Source organism: Apostichopus japonicus, chromosome 7, assembly GCF_037975245.1.
Source record: "Apostichopus japonicus isolate 1M-3 chromosome 7, ASM3797524v1, whole genome shotgun sequence".
NCBI classification, from domain to species: domain Eukaryota; kingdom Metazoa; phylum Echinodermata; class Holothuroidea; order Aspidochirotida; family Stichopodidae; genus Apostichopus; species Apostichopus japonicus.
This window is the reverse complement of record NC_092567.1, coordinates 26,043,436-26,062,024: the sequence shown is the minus strand read 5'-3', so window position 1 is coordinate 26,062,024 and position 18,589 is coordinate 26,043,436. Positions and strand designations below refer to the sequence as shown.

Below are 18,589 nucleotides of genomic sequence, written 5' to 3'. Positions count from 1 at the left end.
TAGGCCCAATTTATGTTGAATATATTAGGAATGTTGGTATTTTAGATCAAAATAGTGCTGGGCGGGATTCACGATTTTTAAGACAGTGCTGGGCGGTCAATTTTAGTGCTGGGCGGGGCTGCCCAACGTGGGCACACCCCTGATCTCAGATGGTGCAAATACAAGACAAAAAGCAATGTTTAATTTACTACAGATATACATTTCTTCATCTTTCATTACACAAGTTGCTTTCATGAGGTACAGAAAACTATTTTACAGAAAATTATTCTGTCAGTAAGTCTTACCACTGAGAGGAAAAATATATGGTGTTAGCTTAGGATTAGCCTGCAAAATAAAAATACATCAACACATCCCTTCCCTTGAAGTTAGCGATCCCACGGTGACCCAACCAACGAGAAATGTTGACAGCAAAGTGCATGACACAGCAAGGACTAAATGGTAATGAAACCCACCCATTTGGGATTTGTAAATGGAAGATTGAATTTTTTATTTCATTTTTTACTTTCACAGTACTGCCAACACCAGGTGCAATTCCACCCATCCTTTTCTCAAGGATATTATGCAAGTGCTCAGTTCTGATGGTTATGAATTTTGCTACCGATAAAGTACTGATAATAATATGGTCCTGTGCAAAAACCCTGCTATACATATATTTGTATACATGTGTAAAATCTTGCCCATTTTGCATAGCTATGTGGTACTACTAGATAAATTAATCAGTTCCTGTAGAGTCTACACCTCCAAAGCGATGTATTTCCCTGAAATTGTAACATTTAAGTAGTCTTCCTTAGATTACTGTAGACATCGATGCCATAAGTCCGCAATAGTTGATTTCAAGTCAACGACAATATTCAATTCTTATCTTTAGTTCAAGAAATCTCCATGGTATCTATCTTTGCAAAAGAAGACTTTCAGTTCCATTTTTGCACAAAACCATTTTTCTCTACAGTAGAGCTAAAAAGCTCTTCTGGCCTAGAAAGAAGGAACGTCCCCTGGTATGAAAACAGAAGATGGGTATAGTAACAGGATCAATAAGGGTTCCCTCCTTGCTACCAGATTCCACAAAGATCTACAAAGCTTGGCACTGGAAATAATTTGCTATCAGACCTCTTTGTCCATTAAAGTTCTTCTTTCTTATGCAAATGAGAAGGTTACTATGGAGATGTACTTCCTTTATCTTGGCTGCTGCTGTACCATTCACTTCTCCCTGGATGCTCCACAAGGATCCTGCGATGCTTGTGAGAAGAAAAGAAAACCCACTGAATTTCCCAAAGTTCATGGGAGCATCTTGTCGTCACGTCAAGCCCCTTCCTGTCTTTTTGGAGTGCCAGCTTGCAAACTTCCTGAAGGCTGTGTCCAGCAAATCATCTAAATGATCTGTGAGCTACATCAGGAAAAGGAGACAAAGGGATAAAGTCATTTGTTAAGTTGACTTGTCACATAGAAGGCACTGAACTTAAAATCCCTTCATAACAGCTCAGATTACAGTGATTATTCTTCAATTTCCTTAAAAATATTGGCCTCGGTCTTCCCCGACGGTTTACACGCATATTTTGTCCTTATATTTTTAACCCCAAAAGGTTCTTTTTCAACGAAATTGGACTGTTCTGTTGACTATCTATACCTCATTTCTGGGTAGAGACAATGTTAACTTAAGGATCTTAAAGTGACCTTTTTCTTGGTACTTGGAAGTGATCCTTTCAAAAATTGAAGATTTCCATTTTTAAATATTTATTTTTCACTAAGAATTCCTGTAACATTAGCAAAAGGGTGACAGCTGTCTTTAACAAGTTCTTACGTTTGGTTGTAGGTGTTGCCTGGCCAGACTCTCTTTGAAAGGAATTAACTTCTTAGACTGAAATTGTTGTAAAGTATCATTCATGCGTAAAAGTTTCTCTTCAAGGGTTTTGTTGCTGACCGGAAAACAACTCCAAAAATGTCTAAGTAGTTCTGATAGAGCAACATACATTCTGCTGATCTCCTGCTGCAAGTCATTGCCATAGAGAGCTGAAAATATGAAAAGAATTCTTCAATATTATACTTATTGCTCCTTCTAACTTGCCTAGAAATTCCTGGTCACATGAGCTGATTATTTTATGAAGTATGAAATGAACCGACATAATATTTACAACCCATATTATTCATTCTCCTATCCCACACAACTCTTATAACCCAGAGAGTCAATTCTTTAAACCACACAATTCTTTAAACCCACATTTAATGCTTCGACCATCACCATTCTTATAACCCACACAGTGAATTCTTTAAACCCACACAATTAATTCTTTAATCCCACTCAATTACACAATTAATTCTTACAACCCACTCAATTACACAATTAATTCTTTAAACCCACATTTAATGCTTCAACCATCACCATTCTTATAACCCACACAGTGAATTCTTTAAACCCACACAATTAATTCTTTAAACCCACATTTAATGCTTCAACCATCACCATTCTTATAACCCACACAGTGAATTCTTTAATCCCACACAATTAATTCTTACAACCCACTCAATTACACAATTAATTCTTACAACCCACTCAATTACACAATTAATTCTTTAAACCCACATTTAATGCTTCGACCATCACCATTCTTATAACCCACACAGTGAATTCTTTAATCCCACACAATTCTTACAACCCACTCAATTCTTATTAACATCACAGTTCATTCGTACAACTCACAATCAATTCTTGAGCCATTACCATAACCCACACGGTCAATTCTTAAACCCACATATCAATTCTAACAACCCACTCAATTCCTATAACACAAGCAGTTCTTACAATTCACAATCAATTCTTTAAACCAACACATATCTTATAACGAACACAGCCAATTCTCACAATCCACAAATCAATTCTAATAACCCACACAAGCAGATCTTGTACCCACAAAATTAATTCTTACAACCCACAATCACAGTTCTTTCACTGTTAGATATAGCAGGTACCTCAAATTATTTTCATTGTAAAGAGATCAATGTTTAGGTATTAGTTTAATTTTTCAACTAAACTTTACATCAACAGAGTCAACAGTACAATGCTACTGTTCTACATAGCAATACTACTACATACATAGCAATACATAATACTACTACATAGCAATACTACTACATACATAGCAATACATAATACTACTACGTAGCAATACTACTGTTATACATAGCAATACTACTACATACATAGCAATACATAATACTACTACGTAGCAATACTACTGTTATACATAGCAATACTACTACATACATAGCAACACATTTACTTCTTCACAGCAATACTATTACATACATAGCAATCAATCTACCCAGATGACACACAAGAGTTGATTCCTAAACATCTTACCGTGAGGAGAGCATCTTGCCGTGATAATATATGAGTAATACTTACTATGCATAGGCTGTTGAGAGCTTCCTCCCATAAGCGCACCACCGGGCGAGAGCTCGCTGAGAACTGAAGCAGCCGTCTGTCTCGATGGAAGCTGTTGAGGAAGAATTGATGCATGAATATTAAAGACGTATGACCTGTACATCTGAAGGAATATTCCAGTGATTTGTACATCTGAATGAATATTCCAGTGATCTGTACATCTGAAGGGATTACCAATGATCTTTACATCTGAAGGGATATACCAATGATCTTTACATCTGAAGGGATATTCCAGTTACTTAAGTTGACTGTTCACATCCTCAAAGACGTATGATCTGTACATCTGAAGGGATATTCCAGTGATCTGTACATCTGAAGGGATATTCCAGTGATCTGTACATCTGAAGGGATATTCCAGTGATCTGTACATCTGAAGGGATATTCAAGTGATTTGTACATATAAGGGATATTCCAGTGACTTATGTTGACTGTTCACATCCTCAAAGACGTATGATCTGTACATCTGAACGGATATTCCAGTGATCTGTACATATGAAGGGATATTCCAGTGATTTGTACATCTGAAGGGATATGCATATGATCTGTATATATGAAGGGATATTCCAGTGATCTGTACATCTGAAGGGATATGCCAGTGATTTGTACATCTGAAGGGATGTTCCAGTGATTTGTACATCTGAAGGGATATTCCAGTGATCTGTACATCTGAAGGGATATTCCAGTGATCTGTTCATCTGAAGGGATATTCCAGTGATCTGTACATCTGAAGGGATATTCCAGTGATTTGTACATTTGAAGGGATATTCCAGTGATCTGTACATCTGAAGGGATATTCCAGTGATCTGTACATCTGAAGGGATATGCCAGTGATCTGTACATATGAAGGGATATTCCAGTGATCTGTACATATGAAGGGATATGCCAGTGATTTGTACATCTGAATGAATATTCCAGTGATTTGTACATCTGAAGGGATATTCCAGTGATCTGTACATCTGAAGGGATATTCCAGTGATCTGTACATATGAAGGGATATTCCAGTGACCTGTACATCTGAAGGGATATGCCAGTGATTTGTACATCTGAATGAATATTCCAGTGATCTGTACATCTGAAGGGATATTCCAGTGATTTGTACATCTGAAGGGATATGCCAGTGATCTGTACATCAGAAGGGATATTCCAGTGATTTGTACATCTGAAGGGATATTCCAGTGATCTGTACATCTGAAGGGATATTCCAGTGATTTGTACATTTGAAGGGATATTCCAGTGATCTGTACATCTGAAGGGATATGCCAGTGATCTGTACATCTGAAGGGATATTCCAGTGATATGTACATCTGAAGGGATATTCCAGTGATCTGTACATATGAAGGGATATGCCAGTGATCTGTACATCTGAAGGGATATGCCAGTGATTTGTACATCTGAATGAATATTCCAGTGATTTGTACATCTGAAGGGATATTCCAGTGATCTGTACATCTGAAGGGATATTCCAGTGATCTGCACATATGAAGGGATATTCCAGTGATCTGTACATATGAAGGGATATTCCAGTGATCTGTACAGAATACAGCATTAAGCCACACGATACAGAATACAACATTAAGCCACACGATACAGAATACAACATTAAGCCACACGATACAGAATACAACATTAAGCTTTACACATTGCATCGCTAGTTTATAAATACCTTACCTTGGATTGATTGCTGCGATATTCATGCATATCCCTCTGTACTACGTGGACAGCTCTCAGGATTTCTTCGGGGGACACCATGTTGCCAGCCTGAGCCGGCATGGGACCATGGTAGTACCCCTCCGTCCTCTGCAGTTTTAGCGAGACACCCATTCCCGTTGAATGAGACTTTAAGTCCTTGTATGAGATGGCCTCCTGGAGGCGGGCACGTTTGCTGGATGAGGGGGCACTGGTTGAAGTGGAGGGACCGTTGTGGTTATTTACGTGGTTGGTATGAGATGTATCCTTGTCGGCAAGAGATGAGTTTGGAATCAGTTTAGAAAGAGCATTGGTGGCTGAACTACTTGTACTGCTGGAAATTAGAAGAGACAAACGGAAGGAATATCAGTGAGGTATCCTAGACAGGATGGAAGCAAAAGGTTGTAACTCACAACTTTGTTAGGTCACCGAGAAGTCTTATACCACTAACAATTCACCGAACATGTATCTATAGGTTAAACAGAAATCAAAAGACGAAGGACCTCGAAAACACAAACAAAAATAAATCAATCAAATGAACTGAAAGGATACTTGCTGCGCAATCTAAAAATGTCACCATGTTAAATGTTAATATCTTGTTTTAGTTTGAAACACAACGGGTCTCACACTAACACTATTCACTGCTTTGTTAACTGTTGCCTCAATGACTTAATGACTTAGCAATTTACACTTGGCTCATTGTACCAGTTTATCTTACAGCGTTGTCATATTTGGAATATTTCCCTTTTAATGGTATGACACAGAAGGAAGTGAAATGAAACAGAATGAAATAAAACAAAACTAAATGAAGTGCAAGGAAAAGAGATAAATAAATCAAAAACATGATGTAAAGAAGTAGATTGATAAGAGTGGCTTGGAAATTTGAACAATAAGAACGGACTGGATTAAAAACAACAAAAGTAAATGATTAAGGTTGTATGGGGGGGGGGGGTATATGGTAACTTACTCAGCATTCTCTGAAGCAGTCAAGACTCTAGTATTATGGAGGTTGAATCGTTTGACAATGGACGAGTTGACCTGATCCGCAGAACCACGACCATAATCAGTCTTGGCTCCATACCCCTGTTGGAGTAACCGTTGAAAAAAAAATTGAATTGAATTTAAACAGGTTTTTTCATTTCTTGAACTTGCTTTAGTATGATATATGAAGGCTCACATTCTACTGCCTTACATTAACCTTCCCTGAATGTCTCAAATGAACTGCATATCACAAACAGACAAAACAAAACACTAGGCAGACTCAACACATACACCGGCATTAATGTGAATGTAGTCCTGGAACATGGATAAAAACTGAATAGCTAAATCAAAAGTTTGTCCAAACAATTCCAAAATTGAAGAAATTGAGATTGAAAATAATATCTGACCTAGATTGAGAACTATATCTATCTGTGGTTTAACAGCACACCACAGACCCCTTAATAGAAAGGGGTTCTTGATAGGCAACCTGGGGGTCCATGAAATAAATGGACCAAAGTCTTGCACCAATCGTGTATGCAGGCCCTTTAGGCCATAGCCATGAGAATCCTTTCAGCTTAACCTGAGCATTGCATACTCTACGTATGTCCAGGGAATCATTTATCCCTTGTAAAATCACAAAATGCTATTAAATGCTATGCAAAATGCTATGTAAAATGGTCAAATTGCTATACAAGACCAAATTTGTATAGCAATTTCTTTTACACAAGAACCTGACATTATAGAAGAGAGATATTACAGAACCTTCCATACTACTATACAACGTTTGAACACTAAATTATTCCCCGATGTAGAGTCATATTTTGTTTCATTCTGGCCAGTTGCTCCAACCAATGTCTTCTCTGGCAGTCCATAGAAACATTAATTGTTATAAGGATACCTCTAAGCTGACTTCATGTAGCTTTTTTGGACTACGAGTCCCTATACTCACATCATCTAACGATTTGTCTGTCAGAGCTTGAATGTCAAGAAATGGATTCAGGGCAGCTTTTGCTGCTTCCTCCTTCATCCCTGGAAATAAAGATAAATATAAGTAATTACTATAACACACATCTTCCCTTGTCTGTATGTAGTATAATATGAGTTTAACATGATATGTAAGGGAATCTCAAAGATGGTGGCATCAGGAATATCATTTTGCCTGAGGATTGTCCATGTTCACTTAATGATGACACCATAAACCCTCTGAACAGCCAGTTTAAGTCTTTGAAAAGTGCAACAGCTTTAAAAAAAGAGGACTTTTTTCCTATACTAAACACTATTGAAAGCAGTTTGACTGGTCATTTATTCAAACCAAATGAATCCAAATAAACTTGTAACTAACCATTTTAAAGAACCCACCCACGAGTCTGACATTCTGTTGCATACTTGTACCACAAGTCTGACATTTTATTGCATATTCATACGAGTCTGACATTCTGTAACTGTTGCATATTCATACCAGGAGTCTGACACTCTGTTGCATATTCGTATCACGAGTCTGACATTCTGTTGCATATTCATACCACCTGTCTGACATTCTGTTGCATATTCATACCACCTGTCTGACATTCTGTTGCATATTCATACCAGGAGTCTGACACTCTGTTGCATCCTCCTACCACTAGTCTGACACTCTGTTGCATATTCATACCACAAGTCTGACATTCTGTTGCATATTCATACCACAAGTCTGACACTCTGTTGCATATTCATACCACGAGTCTGACACTCTGTAGCATACTCGTACCACAAGTCTGACACTCTGTTGCATATTCATACCACGAGGCTGACATTCTGTTGCATATTCATACCACGAGTCTGACATTCTGTTGCATATTCATACCACGAGTCTGACATTCTGTTGCATACTCGTACCACAAGTCTGACATTCTGTTGCATATTCATACCACAAGTCTGACATTCTGTTGCATACTCATACCACGAGTCTGACATTCTATTGCATATTCATACGAGTCTGACATTCTGTTGCATATTCATACCACGAGTCTGACACTCTGTTGCATATTCGTATCACGAGTCTGACATTCTGTTGCATATTCATACCACCTGTCTGACATTCTGTTGCATATTCATACCACCTGTCTGACATTCTGTTGCATATTCATACCAGGAGTCTGACACTCTGTTGCATCCTCCTACCACTAGTCTGACACTCTGTTGCATATTCATACCACAAGTCTGACACTCTGTTGCATATTCATACCACAAGTCTGACACTCTGTTGCATATTCATACCATGAGTCTGACATTCTGTTGCATATTCATACCACAAGTCTGACATTCTGTTGCATACTCGTACCACAAGTCTGACATTCTGTTGCATATTCATACCACAAGTCTGACATTCTGTTGCATACTCATACCAGGAGTCTGACATTCTGTTGCATATGCATACCAAGAGTCTGACATTCTGTTGCATATGCATACCACAAGTCTGACATTCTGTTGCATATGCATACCACGAGTCTGACATTCTGCTGCATATTCGTATCACGAGTCTGACATTCTGTTGCATATTCATACCACGAGTCTGACATTCTGTTGCATACTCATACCAGGAGTCTGACATTCTGTTGCATATGCATACCAAGAGTCTGACATTCTGTTGCATATGCATACCACAAGTCTGACATTCTGTTGCATATGCATACCACGAGTCTGACATTCTGTTGCATATTCGTATCACGAGTCTGACATTCTGTTGCATATTCATACCACAAGTCTGACATTCTGTTGCATACTTATACCAGGAGTCTGACATTCTGTTGCATATGCATACCAAGAGTCTGACATTCTGTTGCATATGCATACCACAAGTCTGACATTCTGTTGCATACTCATACTAGGAGTCTGACATTCTGTTGCATATGCATACCAAGAGTCTGACATTCTGTTGCATATGCATACCACAAGTCTGACATTCTGTTGCATATTCATACCACGAGTCTGACATTCTGTTGCATATTCGTATCACGAGTCTGACATTCTGTTGCATATTCATACCACGAGTCTGACATTATTGCAAGTGTTTAGCCTGGTGGAAGATTGCAAGATTTAGAAAGATGTGAATCTTCTAGTCGCACCTTTTTCATCCAGTTTGGCACTTTCTGTGAAGAGGTCCTTGCTTCCTGTATTGATTCGATCACGATGGAAATACTGAGACTGGAAAAAACGGGTCCAAAATTCTTTCTCTGACAGGTTGTTGGGAACATTCTCCAAATGTTTCTTTTTTACTGTAAAAGCAGGAAAAGAGTCTCAACTATAAGTTCAAATCGAAAAATTTGTTGACAAAAATGACTTAAATAGGACGAAAATGAAAACTTTGAGGCCTATTTTTCTCTTCTAACACTGTGTTTGTCAATGAATTTGGTGCTTTGCTCACGGCAAACAGTATACATAATACCCATAGAAGGAGCAATGTGTAGGGTAAGCTAGTTGATCAGATCAAGATTAAGGCCTTAGGAGTCCACATATCTACTGTAAGAGCAATATTGTCAGTTGATTTGCTCTTTTTTTTCTCCATGGGTCAGACTGAAAATCTTTGGAAGGTTGGATTTGCTCTGCTGGCCATCTATCAATAAAACCCTCTTATAGAGAATGTACCTGCTTACCTGCTGGGTATATTCTAAATATGGCTTCAATTATATCTGGTGTGAGGTTGTACTTGACTCCATTACAACCATCAGCCTGGGGCTGAATCTCTGATAGGAAAGCTGCTGAAACCCCAGTTCCCTGACCTGGACAATCTCCAGCGTCTTTACTTATAGAATTATTCTGAAAGAGGAAAAAACGCAGGGATTTGTGATGATTGGTGACTAAGGCAACTAAATTGCAGCAGTTCATCACTACAAATGCCTTAGAGCACAAACTAAAGGCAACAGAAAAGTCCAGGTAACATTGTTCCATTTCTAGCTCATCATATGACAGAGATAAATGCTAAATTGTATAACACTAACAGTAACAACATATCACTCCATTGTAAGTCAATACGAGCCAACTGATGGAGATATACATACAGTAAATCAGGCAAAACATTCCTTTGGCTTACAGGAAGACCTACAATTCAAAATTGCATGAGAAATACTTCCACAGTTTTTGTTTTGACAGTAGAAACTTACATTTTTACGGCTGTCCCAGAATTGGTCGGCAGTCATGACACCACTAACGACAAGATCTTTGTACAACTGAAACAATTCCGGATCATTCTGCAGCATCCTGCGGACAAAACAAATACACAACTTGAAGTCAGAATAAAATAAAACTGTTAGCAAACTGCTTATCCACTAGAGAGCCTGTGTAGGAGAATGTGTAAAAGTAAGTTGGCCTGTTTCGATCCTGGCAGGATCTTCTTCAAAGGCTAAATGACAAGTAACAGTAACAGAAGGGACAAAAACACGCACAGAATACAGACAGGTTAATGAGCATGGTGAACACAAAGAGATAGATGTCTACTAATCCCCATACATCTATCTCTTTGTGTTCACCATGCTCATTAACCTGTCTGTATTCTGTGCATGTTTTTGTCCCTTCTGTTACTGTGACTTGTCATTTAGCCTTTGAAGAAGATCCAGCTAGGATCGAAACGTCAGGCCAACTTACTTTTACACAACTTGAAGACAGTGTAGGCTAGCAGTGTGAGATTTCCTGTAGTAATGTAAGAGATATGTGCCAACCTGACTATGACATCTTCTTGCTTACAATCATATGGCTGTTGCCAATGCACGAGTAACTTACATTTAGAGCAGATACAAACCTATGAGCATTCCTGCCAAACTTTATCAAGCAAGGTGTGATGTTCACAGACTAAAGTAGCTGATAATATTTCCAGACACTTCATCTTTCGTCTTTACCAGCACACATGGTATCATCCAATCATGGAGAAGTCAGCTTACGATGGTATCACTGGATCAAGCCTCGTGTCCACTCACATGTGCACCTTGATGTCACATGAAAGGACCTTGAATACATAGCTGCAAATGGCTTATTGAAAAGTTTCTCCCAAACTTACTTATTTTTCTGTTCCAGTTCTTTATTTGCCCTGCTCCTAAAACGTGGTAACAGTTGTTGAAGCAGCTCTTTGGCAGCATCTCTATCTTTGAGTTGCGAGGGTGGGCCATCATGGTTCACAAACTGGAATTTGGAGCTATTACCTCGATGTAAGAGAATCTGTAATTGTATTTTGGAGCTACCGTCTGGACTGATCTTCTGTTCTGTATCACAAAATATAGCAAAAGTCCAACTAGGTCATTTGATAAAGTACAGTACTTCACAACAAAAGAGCTCACCTCGGTTAAACTTCTATTTAAGAGCTGCTTGAAGTATATCTGCAGAAATGATGCATGTTTAGAGGGTACAGAATAATTTCAGTTATTCCAGTAAAGGTATGCTTTAAATTCAACCAACTACATTTTGCACAAAGGACAGTGTAAGAATGTGCGTAAAATATGATACATGCACAAATCTGAGATGAATAGTTGAAGCTTACAACTCTTTCGAAGCCAGAAGAACTTCAGAAAATAGGAGTAGACTAATTTGCAATTTAAGTGTTGTTTTGAAATTTGGTGAGACTGAATCTTTGATGAAAAATTATGCAGGGAATAGAATATATAGGATGCTGAAGTTGATTGCTCAATTCAAAATTGCTGAAAATGTTTTCAATCTTCATGTGAAAATCGCATCCTCATGGAATTTTGTATCGCTAAGATATGAATTTTTTCAAAATTTGTGGTAATTAAATGCATCTGGCAATAGCAGAATGGATCACATCATCAGGGCACTTCAGCTGACAAGAAGGTTATAATTTAGTGATCTATATTTCGGGAGTAGTTGTAAGTTTAGCTAGTCACAATAGGCTACACTCAATCAATGATATCTGAGTAAGGGGAAAGATATTGAAATGGGGTTTTCCATGAGCAATGTCGAAACATTTTCATCAGTATAAGTTTAGTTTAGAGACCCAAGGATCAGGAAGCATTCCAGAATTTTTTTGAGACCATATCCGTGTTAGAAAGTGGATGAACACCGGCTTATTTCAGGCCTTTTCTTTTCCATAAGTGTTCAGAGGATAACGAGGCAGGGGTGTGAATTTGCTCCCATACCTGCTCCCGGGAGGACCATTTAATGTCCCCATTCGGCGAACGAGATTATACGCCCCTAGCATCTGACCACTTTCTCAAATACTGAGGTAGGCAAAGGCACCACATTTGAAATGACTGCAGTGCAGCCATGACAAACAAAGTTCTTTTGAAACCAAGTGAAGAACAGAAACAAACCCCTTGTCCCAAAGTTCACAAACCAGAAATACCAAATCCACAGAAGACTCGGCACATCACCACCGCACTGCAGCGATTTTTGAATAGGCCAAGAGAATTTGGCTACTGGCGGAATTTTGATCCTGGAATCTAAGGATTGTGAGGCGGACACTTTAACCGCTGAACCAAGCCTAAGCCTTTAAGTTAGACAATCCGTTAAACACCAACTGAAAAGACCATTGGTTCTTAATATATCAATGAAGGGCAAATATTACGAACGTTTTATGTCTGCATAGAAATGACTAACGCTGAATACATCTTTGCCGTCATCCTGCCAGGCCAACCTCTCAGTCATTAAGTAAAGGCTGCCATCTCTCTTTAGGTGCCGGACTTCATTCAAAACCAGAAGGACTTCTTCAGATGACGTTGCCATGTTTTTATTTCTGAAAGAAAAGTACATGAAATATATCATTGAAAAGATACTGATGATCTGATTCATGGACTCTAAAGAGAAAGAATAAAACAGTTTAAGTTAATGGGTTACCGTCTTGGGAGCAACTCCAGAATACCCTAGAACTTGATTCTTAGCTGTCAGTTTTCTTGCTGATAGTCAAACAAAGGTTGATATGTGATCTATCGTTACAAACATTCAAACAACATAAACTAATTCTAGGCCTAGGCCTATGCATGCTTTGATTGTTGCAATGCAAATATAGGCCTAGGCTAAACCCAAACCCAATGACAACCTCATTCATCAAACGTCAAGAACGACACTGCGAGTGGAACTTTGTTTGGGTTACGCTTGAAACTTACTTCAGCTAGCCTAGGCCTAATTTCTGCTAGCAATATTTAGTAATGTTATAAATAGTCCTACTTGATCCATTTTCAGCAACCTGCCGGCATCTTAAAACGACCAAGTTAGTACCGCTCGTATAATGATGTATGTGAAATAGGCATGACGTACTATGTTATAACACTACACTGTAGCATGATCTGTTCGTACAGGACACCGGTCCTCCGTCAGCCCGTGTACATGTGTGCATCTGTTTTCAGAATAGTGTAGGCTAGACCGAATTTCCATATAACTTCTATTATTTTACCCTATCCTAACGGACATTTGCTGCGCATAACGTTGACTCTGTATCAACGACGTATTGACCTATATCTAACACAGACTGAGCAAATGCGACTGCTGCCATCAGTTAAAACCATAGCAACAATCATAAGCAAACATCTACTTTCGCGATGTAACATGTGCACAGCAACTAGTAATATCGTAAACATTGATTGGTAACTCACTATCAGACAGATCACTATCAGACAGAGCTTCTTACAGACCTAAACTAATGTTTCCAAGCCTTATTTAAATCGTACATGTCTCCAAACGGAGAGTCTTAAACAATTTTAAATACAGAAGTGAACAATACTAACTTAGCTAAACAAGAAATCAACTTCTGTAACTAATTTACAGCAGGTGTTATTACAGAGGCATCTCATTCGGACAGGTGTGCGTTAATACTCTATTGGCCAACCATTTCTTCAAGTAGCCTAGGCCTAGGCACCTTACTGAGATGACGTCGACAGTGGAAACTCTGCCAAACTTGGAAGGTAAGTATCGGTGAATAATCTGGAAACGCTTTTTCTTTTCGTTATCCGTTTTGCTTTGTACAGTAGGTTTCTCCAAATGTGTATTGCAGCTGCAGTGGTTTGTATTGCATACTGTTATACATATTTACTACCAATTGTTATCACATACTTTCCACTATAGTGTACTGTTAAGGGAAAACAATTGTCAAGCCTTACTTTCATCTCATTTTATCGTCAGCCCTCCTTGGAAAGAAGAGGCAAAATAATGTGTCATTTGGCACAACTACAGATAGACCTCTTTGCCCGACTCAACTGCCCTCGGACAGACTTGGAGCTCAGCTTTACAGAGAAACTTCTCCAAACAGAGCACCAGGAACATACAATAATGCTGAGGTAAGTTTCTCATTCTTGTCTCACCGTCTTACTTGTTTACTTCATAGTTTTTGTTTGTTTTGTTTTTCAACTTTCAAAATGTGAGTGGGACTAGGAGGAGTTCAAAAGGCATTTGTTTGGCATTACTATAATTGAATATGGTGTATTTTATGTTGTACGTTATGGATGTGTGTAATATATCATTTGTTAGTCCCTTTCATAAAGTCCTGTCATTGCCCCTACAGTTCTTTACTGCTCAGCTATGAATAGAACATTTTAAGAAATATTAGAAAACTTTCAATCTAAGAGCTTCTCATGTCATCCAGCTAATACACGCATTCATACGTACAGTATATGCTGTGTAAATGGGCATAATAATTAGGACGTCTCACTCAGTAACTAGTCTGTATAGGCTTTTAAATATCAGAACAGATTCTCCTTCTCATCAAAGTAGTGACAAAATGTAGCAAAAGAAAAAGTTCCACCAAGTCTTTTGGTGGGGCAGAAGTTGCTTGATTATTAAAACAGATTTTGAAATTAGGTTTCTTAAATTTTTCCAATTCTTTTTTATGCTACATTACATTGCTGTTCACTAATTACAGGGAATAATTTTGTGTCAAAATTTTGTGTAGCAGTTTCGAAGACTCAGATCTTTCTATTATAAAATACTTAAATGGTTCTTAACACTTGTCTAGCAATTTGACCATTTTGCCATGTGATACTGGATGAATTATTCTTTGAACTTGAATAATCGACCTTCATTTCAAATAAAAGAAGAAAATGAATATATAGTAACATAAAAAAATGTTTGAGATATTTCAAGAACATTTTTACATTCGTGAGGTTTTACTAATCATAGTATCTGAGCAACATAATTTTGAGGATCAAATCACATTAATGAGCACATCTTAAACAATAGGGCAATTGACAGAGTTGCATATATCTCATTGCCAGCAAACCCGGATTGCAAATTAACAAATTTATTATTAGCTGAGCAATCTGGCAATAAGAGGAAAGTACTACTTGACATTACCATGACACCTGTGAAGGTTCTCCAGAAAAAAATGATTTTCACTTACTCTGACCTTTGGCTGCCGGGGTCTGCGAGACACAACGACTCACCCTAGGGTACCTTCCTACCAAGGTTTGAAGAAAATCAGTCCAGACATTTAGGAGAAGTTTTTGACACAAAATTTCTCTAAAACTATATACATTTGACCTTAACCATTATGACCTTTGACCTCAGTTCCCAACTTCCCATGGCAACCACATTTTTCCTAAATTTCTGTAAAATTAAAGCAGTTGCCTTTGTGTGTTCAATTGCAGTCTTACGTGATGAAATTACTGCCCAGGCATCTAAACACAAAACCTGCTTTAATAGTAAGAACGTTCTTAAAATGTTTCAACTGGACCAAGTATCTTTCCACATATCGTTTTAAATATTTTAACATTTTGTATTTTCTAAATTTAACGATATTACCTATAAAAAAGATTTTTATGATTTTACCAGCATTACACTCTCCTTTACCTTACAGAAAACAACATCTTTATACAACATTGAAAGTCAGGTTACCAGCTCCAAAGGTTACACAATGGGTGCAAGGACAGGACCAAGATTCAGGAAAGAATTCCAGGTACACTTGGAGCAAATCTCTTCTTGTATTTTGGCATAGTTAAGCTCTACTCCTATTGACCCTTGTGGATTTACTTATTCGTTACTTATTCGTAACCATTCTTGAGGCATTTTAATAGTTTGTATAGCTACTAGATCAAAATTATGTTGTGCTCGTGTTGGGAGCTTAACACTCAAATTCAAGACCATACCAAGTATGTAATTCAAATGAAGTCTGGTTCTTAGGGTCATACAATGAGCATTAGTCAAAGGAACAAGGAAAACCAGAACTACGTTACTTCCAAAATACTTTGATCAAATATTGGATGCAGTTAATTGGGCTGATTAAAACCTCTATTTAGCTTATCAGCTTTGATATGTGTGTTAAGAACTGTGGTACCACATATGCAGTTAGAGATTTAATGCACTTTTGAGAACCAACCCAGACTGAGGTGTGAAATTTCATCTTTTCATCACAGTGATCTCCATTGTATATTAAACTTTTTAAACAACTTACCCTGTCAATTAATTATGATCATAAATATAAATAGGGAATGGGGGCTAATTATCCCTTTCAACATCGTTAAATTATTTACAGAAGAAAGCCAGAGCGTATTGGAAATTCAATGTCGAATCTTAAATTGTTCCTTTTCGTTGTTTTTTCAGACAATAACACTATGTCCAACAAAACATCAGGATGACATCAACTTACCAAGCACATTCACTCCTGCTAAGAAGCCTTTCCATGTTGGTGCTAAGAGATTTCATAAAAACACCATCGATCCTGAAATAACTCCAGGGTAAGTTTGATTTATTTTTTTGTTGCACTTTTTAAGTTCACCTTCTTAGTCAGAAGGCAAACATTAGACAAGGTTTTAAGTTCTATCAACTGATTTTAACAGTTTTCAATCATTTAGTACATGTACATTTTATCAACAACTCCCCCCCCCCCACCCCTCCCCATATATGCTAATGGATGGGTATACAGTAGTTGACTCACTTCTGTCAGTTTTTATGAGAGATGTTCTACATTTTCATTGTTAACTATATTATCCACTGTTTTTCTTTGAAAGTTTCCATGTTTCCTCTCCTTTCTTTTCTTCACTCCTTTTTTGTTCTTTATTCACTTTTCGTTGTTGTATTTTTTGAAGTTATGTTATTAAACGCTCCTAATAAGTTGACTCCCATTTCCACTTCCAGGGCTGGTACCTACGAACATGACGTTGAAAGAAACAGAAAGGTTGGTTATCACGGGACATTCGGAGGACCTCAACATCTCAAAATCCAGCCAGATGAATCTGTTTTACTTCCAGAAGATTGTAAAGGAACAACAGAGAAGAGCAGAATGATGACGTACAAAGAGAAGAGGAAGTTTGCAATCCGGGAAGCTTATCTCAGTTTATATTACTGAAACAATGTAACAATAAATACTACTGGACACGTACAGCTACTGACACATAGTTTATACTACTGAAACAATGAAACATTGTAATAAATACCACTGGACACGTATAGTGAAGCTTATCTCAGTTTATATTACTGAAACAATGTAACAATTAATACCACTTGACACGTACAGCTACTGACACATAGTTTATACTACTGAAACAATGAAACATTGTAATAAATACCACTGGACACGTATAGTGAAGCTTATCTCAGTTTATACTACTGAAACAATGTAACAATTAATACCACTGGACACGTACAGCTACTGACACATAGTTTATACTACTGAAACAATGAAACATTGTAATAAATACCACTGGACACGTATAGTGAAGCTTATCTCAGTTTATACTACTGAAACAAGTAACAATAAATACCACTGGACACATACAGCTCCTGACACATAGCATGAGGAATCTCCATTTTATGTGAGATCATCATCATAGCTGGTTTTAGTACTAACCTCTCAATACAAGTGACCAGAAACCATCAGCTTTGACAACTTCAATGTGGGTCATGTTTTTATTACATGGTTAAATGGCCATGTTTGTCATGTGTATCATTTAGTCTTAACTGAAATGGTAGCTGCATGAGTCCTGTATCACCTTGGTTTTATAAATTGTTCTTGCTATTAAAGGCAATTTGCATCTTGAAACTTATCATTGAAGTCATATGCATATGATTATAAATGCAACTATGAAAGAACCTATATGAATCACCTTACATTGAGCGTTTCACTGTTAGCTCTGTATGAATTTTACTTCCACTGCAAAACTCAGCTTTATGAATGAAGCAATATGAATAATATTGCGGTTAAAAGAACCTAGTTTAGCTTAACTTGAGTATTTAACTCGATTGTGTTTGACACTTCCACTGAAACAGTTTAGAATGTGATGAACAAGTCTGTAAGCACATTAGATGATTGCTGGAAGAAAATAACCCAACCATGAGGTTTTCTTGATTTATGTTAATTTTGCACAAAGGGTGTATTAAATATTTAAAAAATAAGAAGATGTTTCATACTGCAATCAACAATACTTCAGATATAGAGTTTAAAACAGTAATGCACCTCCTTGCTAATGCTTAGTAGCTTTCAAGTAGCATCGTGTACAGGTCATTGACTAGTATGGATTATGTGGTAACATAATGATTACTAAGACCCAAACAACACATGATTCAGCTGACAATCCC

At 37.6% G+C, this 18,589-nt stretch overlaps 2 protein-coding genes across 5 annotated transcripts; one reads left to right on the top strand and one right to left on the bottom strand.

Moving 5' to 3' along the window:
* Positions 1-178: 178 nt before the first annotated feature.
* On the bottom strand, positions 179-13,504 carry LOC139969909 (general transcription factor IIH subunit 1-like). 4 transcript variants are annotated; one of them, XM_071975305.1, is made up of 12 exons: positions 13,253-13,504; positions 12,658-12,821; positions 11,136-11,337; positions 10,246-10,342; positions 9,739-9,901; positions 9,211-9,360; positions 7,056-7,135; positions 6,093-6,208; positions 5,108-5,459; positions 3,401-3,491; positions 1,799-2,007; positions 179-1,384 (listed from the first exon to the last, which is right to left on the bottom strand). In XM_071975305.1, exons 2-12 carry the CDS (start codon positions 12,809-12,811, stop codon positions 1,295-1,297), a joined length of 1,704 nt encoding a protein of 567 aa, XP_071831406.1. In that variant the 5' UTR covers positions 12,812-12,821; positions 13,253-13,504; the 3' UTR covers positions 179-1,294. The 4 variants fall into 4 exon arrangements, with proteins under 4 accessions (XP_071831406.1, XP_071831409.1, XP_071831408.1 ...); XM_071975308.1 differs by having other exon boundaries at positions 5,108-5,456; XM_071975307.1 differs by having other exon boundaries at positions 13,343-13,504.
* A 136-nt stretch (positions 13,505-13,640) lies between these two features.
* LOC139969918 (ciliary microtubule-associated protein 3-like) lies at positions 13,641-17,461 on the top strand. Its single transcript, XM_071975328.1, has 5 exons — positions 13,641-13,986; positions 14,204-14,358; positions 15,873-15,971; positions 16,616-16,749; positions 17,150-17,461. Exons 1-5 carry the CDS (start codon positions 13,950-13,952, stop codon positions 17,358-17,360), a joined length of 636 nt encoding a protein of 211 aa, XP_071831429.1. The 5' UTR covers positions 13,641-13,949; the 3' UTR covers positions 17,361-17,461.
* Positions 17,462-18,589: the final 1,128 nt, after the last annotated feature.